This window comes from Pelophylax lessonae (assembly GCF_965119305.1).
Source record: "Pelophylax lessonae genome assembly, chromosome: 13".
NCBI classification, from domain to species: domain Eukaryota; kingdom Metazoa; phylum Chordata; class Amphibia; order Anura; family Ranidae; genus Pelophylax; species Pelophylax lessonae.
The window spans coordinates 51525333-51538099 of record NC_138780.1 but is presented as its reverse complement, the minus strand read 5'-3'; the positions used below and the strand labels follow the sequence as shown (position 1 = coordinate 51538099).

Sequence of the window (12767 nt, the reverse complement as noted above, 5' to 3'; positions counted from 1 at the left end):
TATTTTGTTGATAACACTTGTTGATTCATGTAATCACTAATTATTTTTGTGCACTTCTGGCGCAGCACGTTTTTTGATTTTCAGAAGGATAGATCGCCCGATGGCGTAGCAAAGCTAGCACTGGGGCTAACACTTTTGTGAAGACCCGAAGAGCAGAGGAGAGACCAAAGGGTAACGCAACAAACTGATAATGCTCCTCTCCCACAGCAAAGCAGGGAAAATGCTGGTGACTGGCACATATTGGAATGTGAAGGTAGGCATCCTTGATATCGATAGAGGCAAGGAAATCGCCGTGATGCAGGGATGCCACCACCATTCGAAAAGATTCCATTCTGAACTTCTGTACCCATACAAAGCAGTTGAGCGCCTTGAGGTCCAGGACTGGACGCACTTTGCCTTCCTTCCTGGGGACTGTGAACAGGTTTGAGTAAAAATCCTGAAAATGTTCCGAAAACAGAACCGGGACAATCACCCCTTGAAGGAACAGGTCTTGGACCCTGACTAGGCAGAAGAAAACTGAGTGGCTATAGCAGAGAGAGGGAGTATACCTCCTGGGACTGCCCATAGGTATAGCCAGAATTCCTTTATGCCTAGTGTCCTACTCTTGTAGGGGGCAGTATAACCCAATGGTTATGAATACCAGGAGTTGTGTCAGTCAAACAAAAGAGAAATAGCTATTTAGGATTTGTCAATATTGAAAACAAATTTCCACAGGAGTAAACAGTGCTGATAATTCAGATGAGGAAAACACAGGATTCCCAGGATACCAATAAAATGGAGCACTGGGTAAGCACCCTAATGATATTTAGTAAATCTGGGTAGTTAGGCTGGGTCTGCTTTCTACATTTCAATTTTAGCTGTACCTGGAGTGCATCCTAAACAGCTTTTTAAAATACTTTTTATTATAGAACACATGCATGTATAAAAGCAGGTCAACCTATATACTGTACATAGAATGCAATAAAACTATTGTACTTATATATGCTTGAAAACCAAATTTTTTGAATATGACTATTTTCTTACCAGTGGTATATCTTTTGCCTTCTCTATTCTTACAATTTTAACCATTTCATCTCCATATTGCCCAATGTTTTCATAAAATGTATCTTCCGAAATGGACTCTGGCATCATTTCCTGCTCTGCCACCTTGTCATGCGCCAAAAGGAGAGCCTATATAGAGGGGGAAAATGTTTACAGAACAGGAAGTAGATCATATTTCACAGAACATTCCTCCAAGCTCCAATATCTTTGAAACGTACAGATGACAGATAACAAAATGTTATTTAAAATACAAGAGGTAAAATAAGTATTGAACACGTCGCCATTTTTCTAGGTAAATATATTTCTGCTATTGACATGCAATTTTTACCACGTCAATAACAGCCCAATGCAATCTATACAAACAAAAAAAAACAAATACATGCGAAAATTAAGTTAGGTGTAAAAAAAAAAAAAAAGGGATGACAAAGGGAAAAGGTATTGAACACCTGAAAAAAGAGGAGTGCAAAAAAGCATGAAAAGCCAAGACACCAGCTGAAATCTATCAGTAATTAGAAAGCAATCCTTTCCCTTGACAGTGAAAATTAATATCAGCTGGTTCAGGCCCCTTTAACACTTGTGCGAGTCATGTGATTTTGCCGTGATTTTGACTAGACTTGAAGCAATGCCTGTGTAATCTTGAGGTCTATGGACCTCAAACCGCATCAAAGTCGGACCAAAGTAGTGCAGTATATGTATATATCACAGCACTACTTTTAAAGTGAATCACTTCCCCTTAAAAATCTTTTGTATATGTTTGTATTGCATGGTGGCAGCAGTGAAACAACTGGATATTTGTCTTACCGTAAAATCCTTTTCTCTGAGGTTCACGACTGACAGCGCTATATCTTCTTAGACCCTTGAGCTATGCTGCTCTCTCCACAGGAGTAGGACTAGGCGGAAAAAAAATTGGCTACGCCCCTGGGGCAAATCCAAGGGGTATACTCCTACATCCTGCTATAGGACTTCAGTTTGTAAGAAGCAGTGTCAGAAGAATATATAACCCAACAGAGGGGCGGGTGTTGTGTCCGTCAGCGAACCTCAGAGAAAAGGATTTTACGGTAAGGCAAAAAATCCAGTTTTCTCTTTTGTTCACTGACTGACACAGCTCCATGTCTTCTTAGACCCTTGGGACGTCCCAAAGCAGTGTCAATTCGATGGGTGGGAAAAAGACAGCAATACATATAATTCCCAAATAGGACTAAACATAGCCAACCAGGTAAACCAAGAGCTCAACCAGGAACAACTGGAGCTCACTAGAAGGAAAAAATACACCCTCAAGAGGTAGGAGCCTCTGCAACTGCAGCCTGCAAAACGTTGCGGCCGAACGCAGCATTCGAAGACGCAAGTACATCCACCTTATAAAACATGGTGAATGTGTGTACAGACAACCACGTAGCCGCCTTGCACACCTGAACCACTGATGCCGGAGGACGTAAGGCGAGGGGGGGGAATAAGTGCCCTTGTAGAATGCACATTGACAGGGAAAGGAGGAACCTGACCCTTAATAGAATAGGCCTGCACCACCGTCTGTCTGATCCATCTGGAAATGGTTGCAGCAGATGTGGCCTGCCCTTTACGAGAACCATCCGTAAGGGCAAAAAGAATCGGATTTTCGAATCGACTTAAGTCACCGCCAGGTACACCCTGATTACCAGAACCACATCCAGGGAATGTAGGGCAATTTCTTTAGGGTGTTTCTTAGGACACAAAGATGGCAATACAAGGTCTTCATTCAAATGGAAACCAAAGATGACCTTACGAAGGGTCACAACACCACTTGAACCCCCAGGTAGGATGACCGACTGGACAAAACGCAGCCAACTCCAATACCCTACACGCAGAAGTAGTAGCCACCAAAAAGGCCACCTTCTGTGACAGAGAAAGCAGAGGAAGTTCAAAAATATTCTCAAAAGGAGGCTTTTGAAGTACCAACAGTAATAAATTGGAGGTCCCAAGGAGGTACCAGGGATCTCACCGGAGGAGCCAGACGGCGAACCCCCTGCACAAAAGTGTGAACCAAGGAATTTGCAGCCAACGGCGGTTGGAAAAATATTGCCAAGGCAGAAATCTGGCTCTTGATGGTGCCCAGAGCCAAACGCTGATCTATACCCTGTTGTAGAGACTCCAGCAGGCAGGACATGGAAAAGGAATGGCGAAAAAACCCCGAGACTCACACCAAGTAATGCACGCCCTCCAAACTTGATGATAAATCTTCCTGGAAGAAAATTTTCTATCTTTTAACAGCATAGGAATCACCGAATCCGACAGCCCTCTGTCCTTCAGCACCAGGCTTTCAATAGCCATGCTGTTAAAGCCAGCGACCGTAAAGCAGGATGTAAGATCGGTCCTTGAGACAAAACATCTTCTCTGAGAGGAAGGCTCCAAGGAACATCGGCTACCAGCCTTACTAGGCCTGCATGCAAAGACTGGCGAGGCCAGTCTGATGCCACCAGAATGACTGGAATCCCTTCCACCTGGATTCTGCGTAACAGTCTTGGCAGAAGTTGTAGTGGATGAAAAGTGTACATCAGACGATACTGACCCCAAGGGACCACTAGAGCGTCGGCGGTGTCTGCCAGAAGATCATGAGACCTTGCTACAAACCTCTGAACCTTCCGGTTGAAATGAGAGGCCAACAGGTCCACATCGGGGGTCCCCCACCGAAGACACAGTTGTTGAAACACTTCTGGGTGAAGTAACAATGCGACTGGCTCCAACGCCTGGCGACTTCGGTAGTCCGCCTGTCAATTCTCCACCCCCGGAATGTGCACAGTAGAGAGGGCCGGAACATAACGTTCTGCCCACCTTAGGATTCCGGCTACTTCCCGGTCCGCTAGGGCACTTCTTGTGCCTCCTTGATGATTGACATATGCCACAGCCGTGGCATTATCCGACTGCACCCTTACTGAGAATCCCTGCAGACTATCCGTCCACTGGGACAGGCAAAGCCTGATAGCTTAAATCTCCAGGATGTTGACTGGCAGACTGGACTCCTCCCGAGACCAAACTCCTTGAGCTGAGTGTGTGCCCAGAACCCTTCCCCACCCGGACAGGCTGGCATATGTGGAAACCACTGTCCAACACACAAGGAGAAAGGAAAGGACTTACCTTGCCGAAGAGTCGGGGGAACGGAGCCACCAAATCAGAGATCCCCTCGCACTCTGGCTCAACTGAATCAGATTGCCCAATGACTGAGAATTCTTGTACTTGGCAAGAATCTCTTTCTGCAGAGGTCTAGTATGAAACGGAGTAAACGGAACCACCTCCAAAGTGGAGACCATCAAACCCAGCACTTACATGCAAGTCCGAAAAGATGACCGACAGTTGAACAGGAGCAGAATTGCATCCTGCAACTTCAGTGGTTTCGCCTTTCGGAAGAAATACCCAGGCTGAGTCAGGCCCAGGTAGTCCAGCTTGGTGGACGGAGTCAGAGCTGATTTCTGGAAATTTAGTGTCCAGCCGAACTCTTGCAGAGTATGCACAGTGATGTCCATATCGACCTCTGGAGCTGACGAAGACTCAGCACGCAGAAGGTCATCGAGGTACCCCAATACCGCGATCCCATTCTGCCTGAGCAAGGCCAACACTTTTGTGAACACCCGCAGAGCTAAGGCGAAACCAAAGGGTAACGCCACGAATTGATAATGCTCCTCTCCCACAGCAAATCGAAAGAAACGCTGATGCCTGACATATATTGAGATATGAAGGTAAGCGTCCTTAATATCGATAGAGGCCAGAAAATCCTCTTGATGAAGGGATGTCACTACCGAGCGAATGGACTCCATCCACAATTTCTGAATCATGCAAAGCAGTTCAGAGATATGAGGTCCAAGATCGGGCGAACCTTGTCTTCTTTCCTGGGAACAGTAAACAGATTTGAATAAAATCCCTAAAAACGTTCTGACACTGGAACTGGCAAAATTACTCCCTGTGATAACAGATCCTGCACCGCCCGTAAAGGCCCTGCAGCTGATCCTGGGACAGGCGCAAGTTGGAAGAAAAGAACCTTGCCGGGGGCAAGGACCGAAACTCGATCTTGTAACCGGACCAACTCGTGGACCTATTTGTCTTGAATGAGCAAGGTCCACGGGTCTTGAAAGAAACAAAGACGCCCCCCCAACCCAGACACGGGTGAGGGGGCCCCTTCAGGCAGAGGAAGGCTTCTCTGCGGAACCCCTTGTGACTTATGAAAGGGCTGCTTGTGAGCTCTTAGCAACCTGTGGAAGCAGAGTACTCTTACCTCCCGTAAGACCTTTAATGATTTCTTCCATAGAAGCACCAAACAAATGGTCTCCTGCAAAGGGTAGATCAGTCAGCACCTTTTTGGAAGCCTGGTCAGCCGATCAGTACTTCAACCAAATCATGCTGCGGGGGATCTCCGAAGTCACAGACACTCTGCCAACCAAAGGGGCCACATCCAAAGATGCATCACAGATGTACTGTAGCCCCTGTATTAACTGATCTGCCAGCTCAGGAGGATGTTGGCCCCCTTCCAGATCCTGGCGTAAGAGTTTCGCCCATTCTGTTAAGGTCTGGGAGACCAAGGTGATGACAAACACCAGCCTCAAAATTGAACCCGCCACAGTGAAAAAGGTATCAGACCAGAGCCTCAATCTCGTCAAAATAGGCAGGAAAGGGGAACACGTTAGTCAGCTTGGATGGTCTACGGGTGCCAAATTGCACTGGCACAACCGACACAGCATCATCTGTGTCCATCAATTTTAAAGTTTTCCACACTGATACAAACAGTGCCTACACAAGCGCCTTTTCATGCGCGGTCGTAGTGGACATCACGTCCGCGTCTGCCAAATTCACCTCAGACTCTGAGGAGGCAGAGGATACAGGTGAATGTGGGGGCACTTTTTGCTAGGCCGCTTTTGAAGGGCCATATAACCCTTTGACACAAGTGACTGTAGGACTGCCGTCATGGTCGCCAGGATAGACTGAGACCCAGAGGAGCCCACAGCTTCTAAAAGTGGGTCAGGTGTTGATACCTGTTCCAGGGATTCCATGGTTAATCCAGAGACACTTAACAAAAGGTTAAATGTTATTATGTAACTGAGTTTATAAAGTAATTGATGCAATTTTACTTTTTTTTTTTTTTAAACATAAGTATCTAATCTCTGAAGTGTAAGGGCCCTTTACACTGCTCTTTAAAAAAAATCTGCATATGCCTATTTACTGTGATTTTGTGGTGTTTTAGATGCATTTCCGGGTCGCCTGCACCTGTGGAAAATGGACACGTGACTCAAATGCACCAAAAATGCAAATCGCGGCGTGTTTTTACAGCGATTTTATCACAATTTCCATTTATTTTAATTGGAAGCGGCTTTTTTGGTGCAGTTTTTAAAATCGCACCAAAGAGGCAGCATCATGCAGGACTTTTCAATACAATTTAAAGGGAAACATTTTTCTTGTGTTTTTCTTGCAAGGTAAAAGCAAAGGAAAAATGTATTAGTGTGAAAGGGTGTAAGTGATTGTAAAGTCTCGTTTTTAAAAGAAAAGAAAAAAAAAAAACATGTTATACTTACCTGCTCTGTGCAGTTGGTTTTGTACAGAGCAGCCCCGATCCTCCTCTTCTCGAGTCCCTCGTTCCTGCTCCTGGCCCCTCCTATTGAGTGCCCCTACAGCAAGCAGCTTGCTATGGGGGCACCTGAGCGGAGCTGCAGCTCCGTGTGTCCATTCAGACACGGAGCTGCTGTTTGGCCCTGCCCCTCTCTCTCCTGATTGGCTCACTGACTTTGATAGACAGCCTTGGGAGCCAATGGCACCACGGCTGTATCTCAGTCAATCAGGAGGAAGAGTCCCAGGATGGCCGAGGAACTCGTGGACATGGCTGGATAGAGATGGGGCACAGGTAAGAATTAGGGGTGCTGGGGAGGCTGCTACATACAGAAGGATTTTTATCCTAATGCACAGAATGCATTAAAGCGGAGTTCCGGCCACAGAATCTTTTTTTTTTTTTAATACCTCCCAAACAGTGACCCACCGACCTTTATATATCAGCTAATCCTGGTTTATACCGTTAAATAACAGTTTGGCAATCCTAAAATCTTACTTTATATAATTTTTGCAGAGCGCCGCCATCTTTGTCCGGGTTACTTAGTGGGGAAATGTCTGCCCTGCTTCTGGTGGGAGGAGGCCGATGACTCCAGCGCGAAATCTCGCGCATGCCCAGTGCTATACGATCAACATAGTACTGGGTTTCCATGGGGACGGCAGCTCCGCCTAACATCGCGTCATTTCCCGTTTCGAAATAACGTGATGAGAGGAGCAGCCGGCCGCCTACGTCATTGCCCATTGCATCCTGGGAGCGACGAGTAAGAGCTCCCAGGACCCATTGCGGGACAGGAAGTGACAGCGCGGGTCACGTGGCCAAGGAAGGAGGAAGTGGATGTCAAGGTGAGTATATTATCCTCTGTAAAGGTAAGTAAAAAAAAACAAAACGCCGGGAATATCCAATTCTTGCTCATGGAAGGATAAGGAAGCGGATGCCATAAAATGTAAAGGCATGATTTTCTGCCCAGAACTCCGCTTTAAGATAAAAAAAAAAAAACCCTTCCTGACTTTACAACTCCTTTAAACAGAAGAAAAAAAAGGCAACACTGCATTATTAGAAATAAACATACCAAAAAAAAAAAAACTTTCATGTATCAGACTAAAATTGTGTGTGTGGGGGAAATCACTTATTTAGAAATACTCACAATCCTTTCTTCCAGAACACATAACTGTTTAAAGAATGTCATATAAAATATTTTATGAGCAGAAAAAAAAAAAAAAGGGGAAGCATGCAAATATTTAAAACCAGCAGGATAAATGGATTTTTGTAAAATCTTACCGTAAAATCCTTTTCTCTTAGCTCATTGACAGACGTAGTCCTCGGTGATACACCACCTTCGGGTTATGTTGCCTCCACAGGAGCAGGACTAGACAGGAAATTAAAAAGCTCTGGCCACACCCTAGGGGCAGTCCCAGAGGGTATATCCTCTCTCTCTCTGCCTCAGCAAATCAGTTATGTGAAAAAGCAGTCTTTAGAGATTTAACCCAACCCAACTCAAAAAACAGAGGGGCGGGGACTACGTCTGTCAATGAGCTAAGAGAAAAGGATTTTACAGTAAGATTTTACAAAAATCCATTTTTCTCTAGCGCTCATTGACAGACGTAGTCCTCGGTGATACACCACCTTCGGGACGTCCCAGAGCAGTATCACAACTGAGGGGTGGGAAAATGAAATCAAATCCCAATCTAGAAGGCCCAACCGGTGCCAACTAGAAGTTTACAATGCTCATCCTTAATGATGAGACTCAACAAAAGAGAGAAAAAATTTTTCTTTTTTTTTTTTTTTTTTTTTTTCAAACAGAAAAAACCCTCGAGGTAGACCACCGGTCTCCTCAAATTGCGGCCTGCAAAACCTTGCGGCCAAATGAGGCATCCGCCGATGCCGTCACATCAATTTTATAGAATTTTGTAAAGGTATGTACCGACGACCAAGTGGCCGCCTTACATACCTGGACCACTGACGCCTGATGGCGAAAGCCCCAGGAAGTACTGAGCGCTCGAGTGGAGTGCGCCCTAACAGGGAACGGAGGACTCTGACCCTTAATAGAATAAGCCTGTACCACCGTTTGTCTAATCCATTTGGCAATGGTCGCGGCAGATGCAGGCAAACCCTTTCTGGGGCCATCCGTGATCACAAAAAGTGAATCCGTCTTACGGAATGATTCCGTAGCTTTCAGGTATACCCTGATTGCCCGAACCACATCTAAGGAATGCAACGCATGTTCCCGATGATGCTTGGGCTGAGGACACAAGGAAGGTAGTACAATATCTTCATTCAGATGAAAATCTGAAACCACCTTAGGAAGAAAAGATGGCTTAGGATGAAGTACTACCTTATCCCTATGAATCACTAGGTATGGGGACTGGCATGATAATGCAGCCAGTTCTGACACCCTGCGAGCAGAAGTAATAGCCACCAAGAAGGCCACCTTCTGGGATAAAGTAAGCAAGGGAATCTCCCTGTTGTTTTCAAAGGGAGGTTTCTGTAGAACCGACAAAACCAAATTAAGATCCCAGGGCGGTAAGGGCGCGCGGACTGGAGGAGCCAGGTGCCGCACCCCCTGGATGAAATTCCGCACCAAGGATTTGGTAGCTAAAGGCTTCTGAAAGAAGATTGCTAATGCTGAAACTTGACCCTTGATGGTGCTCAAGGCTAGCTTCTGCTCAACCCCTTGTTGCAAAAAGGCCAATATTCGAGACACCGAATAGGTACGTGGAGGAAATCCTAAAGATTCGCACCACGCAATATAAGTCTTCCATGTGTGATAATAGACTTTGCTGGAAGTCGCTTTCCTTGCTTTAATAAGGGTAGGAATGACTGAAGTAGACAAACCTCTGTCCTTCAGTACTTGGGTCTCAATGGCCAGGCCATTAAAACCAGCGACTGTAAAGCACGAAGGTAAATTGGTCCTTGAGACCACAGACACTCCCTGAGACGAAGTTCCCACGGAACGTCTGCGACTAGCATGTCCAAGTCGGCCAGGCCGGCTTGAGGAGGCCAGCCTAGAATTTCTAGGACCACTGGCGCTGATTGGATCTGAACCAGGCGTCCCTAGAGCTATCTGGCCCCGACCATCCGAGAAAGTCTGGTCGTTTTCTGTTTCCACACATTTATCAGATACCTGATAGTTATCAGGAAAGGTGATCTTTTCTGGTTGAACCTCAGGGACCGAAGTCACCCGACTAGAGGCTACTTGGCCTATCTGGTCAACCAGATCCGATTCCTGTGAGGTATCGGGACTAAACTTAGGAAAAGGTAAAGGAAAAGATCTATTCAGGGAACGGTAACTACCGCTTCCTGTGGTACTTAAATGTTGGAAGGGAAGAATCGCACCGGTAGTAGTGGTTGATACTCGATCTAATGTCCTGAATACCGGTGAAAACGTCCCCCCACCCTGAAACCGGGTGGGGGCGCACCTTCAGGCTGTGTACTCCTTTGCTTCGGGTTTGGCTGGGTTGGTCCTCTGCTTGTCCGACCAGCCCTTCTTGAACCCTCCTGGAGGAGTCTTGCCTTTCCCGCTAGTACCAGCCGGGCGCCCTTTATGGGCGGTAAAGAAAGGTCCTCGCTTGTTGCGAGGTCCCTTAGCTTTAGCAGCCTGTGGCAAAAAAGTGCTCTTGCCCCCAGTGGCATCCTTAATGATTTCATCTAGGTTGGCCCCAAATAGACGATTCCCCTGAAAAGGGAGATTGGTCAAGGTCTTTTTGGAACCTAGGTCAGCTGACCAGCATTTTAACCACAGCACACGTCTGAGGATCACTGCTAACTTAGATGCATGCCCTAATAAGGGAGTTGTGTCCAAGGCTGCGTCACAGATAAACCGTAGCCCTTGTATGATCTGTTCCATCAAATCAGATGTCTCCTGGGGAATATCTTTTCCCCTAAGATCTTGGCGTACCATTTTCGCCCATTCCGTAAGTGTCTGGGAAACTAGACCAATAACAATTACTGGTCTAAATGCTGACCCTATCAGAGAAAAGATAGTGCGGGACTCTGCTTCTATCTTTCGATCCACCGGATCCTTAAAGGACGAAGTGTCCTCCACTGGAATAACCGTGGCTTTATTCAGCCTGGAAATAGGCGGATCCACGACTGGTGGTACCGTCCATTTCTTAATGATGGATTCCTCAAACGGATAGCGTCTAGCAATACGCTTGGAAATAGTAAAGGTACGTTTAGAATGCTCCCATTCTCCTTTAATCTGATTACCAAAACATTTAGGTACAGGAAAAGCCTTCGCCGTCTTGATGGGCTTATTAGTACCAAAAGGCCTCTCTGTTTCAGTTGCCTCTGCCGGTAAAGCCTCAAGTTTTAAGGTTTCTTGCACTGCCACAACTAGTGCGTCCACCAATGCTTCTTCCTGAATTATAGCAGGAGAAGAAGCGTCCTCCTCACTGTCTGAGGGGGCTTTACCTGGGATAACAGCCCTGGCAGAGGAACCTGCAACTGCCGTGACCATCTCTGAATCTGAGTCAGAGGTGTCAGATGGTATAGGGGTAGGCGGGGGTCGCTTCCTTGACCCCCGTCCCTGACAGGCCGCCTCCACCCGAGCCACCATAGACTCCAAAATTGCTGTAAATGACTCTATACTCTGTGCACCGGCGGGTCCCGAGGCCCCCTCGAGGGAAACAGGTGGGGGAATATGTGTGGCAGGGTCCATGATAACTCCAGTTACTTCCTGGATAATATAATTCAAAAGAAAAAAACTTTTTTTTTTTTTTTTCTGACCCCCAGCGCCACAAAAAGCCCCTTAGTGTTACCTGCTAGGGATCCCTATCGATCGAGAGAGAGAGAGATAGACCCCCAGGCTCACCACTTGATGCTCAGAGTTAAACTGCAACAGCTTACAGCGCTGTCTTGACAAACAGGAAGTCTTTTGGCTGGCTGCCCAGGAAGAAAGGAGGCGGCTCCGCCCCTCTGCACGCCTTCCGGCGCCTCCCCCAAGCTCCACGAGGTGTAGGATCACCTCAAACATGGCCGCCCCCATGCTGGAGACACGAGGCTACGCCAAAATGGCGGCTCGTGCGATCCAGCAAAAAAAATGGCGGCGGCCTGTACTGACTAGCGGTGTGCTGCAGGGCACACAACACTCTCTCTGCATGGGGATATGGCGTGGTTGGCGGTACCGGCCCTGGCGGACCGCATGGCCGTTCGGGAGGCCTGCTATTAGCTGGAGATCTGATTTGGAAGGCAGTCTACATGTCCGTGGCTTCTGACTGGTAGGTAGCTATACTTAACCCATAAGATTCCCAGAATGCCACAGATTACATCTTTAAAACATGTATACAATAGATTGTTAGCTCCCAAACCAAGCCTCCTGGCTTTTTGCACACATAAAATCACACTCAAAGTAGGAGGATTTGTGACATGTTATAGGATAGAAAGGACTCTTTCTTACCATACAGAGAGGGGCCCGCGTTCACCACAAACCCCGTCAGGGAAAAAGGGGGAACATACTACTCACCATACCGGAACCAGGCGGGCACCAACTCCTGACAGTACCCCTCTCCACCGGGGCGGGAGGGCTGTCGACCGATACGGACGCCGTGACTCATGGTCTTTGGCGTTTCAGCGAGACGTTTAACTCGCGGGTTCAGTCCTTTTAATGGGACTTTGTCGCGGCCGACCCAGCGCGGAGCTATGGCCTGCACGCGCTCGTAGGCTGAACTGGGGTGACCACCGGATCTCAACATCCAGCCCGTCGCCCAGTTCAGCTTTCTTGCTTGAAGATCTCACAGGAACACTGGAGAAAAAAAGCTGTCTAAAAATCCTTTAAGAAAAAAATTCTTGCCAGGACCTAAGATCCCAGCAAGGTATCTAGGTCCTTACTCCTAACTAGACAGAAAATAACTGATTTGCTGAGGCAGAGAGAGAGAGGATATACCCTCTGGGACTGCCCCTAGGGTGTGGCCAGAGCTTTTTAATTTCCTGTCTAGTCCTGCTCCTGTGGAGGCAACATAACCCGAAGGTGGTGTATCACCGAGGACTACGTCTGTCAATGAGCGCTAGAGAAATTATTGTTTATTCAGTTTGACAGAGAAATTGTTTGCATTATGCTGCAATAGAATTATATTGTAATCCTAAGGTTTCACACCCATGTGTAACTCATTGCTAATACCAGTCTGCCACACTGCTGAAGCAGGACAAGAAGAAACTGCAATCTGTTCAT

General features: G+C 46.9%; 1 protein-coding gene across 1 annotated transcript in view; it reads right to left on the bottom strand.

Moving 5' to 3' along the window:
- PALS1 (protein associated with LIN7 1, MAGUK p55 family member) overlaps nt 1-12767 on the bottom strand; it is a 239688-nt gene that overhangs the window by 123343 nt on the left and 103578 nt on the right. The window contains exon 5 of the mRNA XM_082242942.1: nt 1024-1170. Within this exon, the coding sequence (XP_082099068.1) occupies nt 1024-1170 (147 nt within the window). The remainder of the gene's footprint in view (nt 1-1023; nt 1171-12767) is intronic.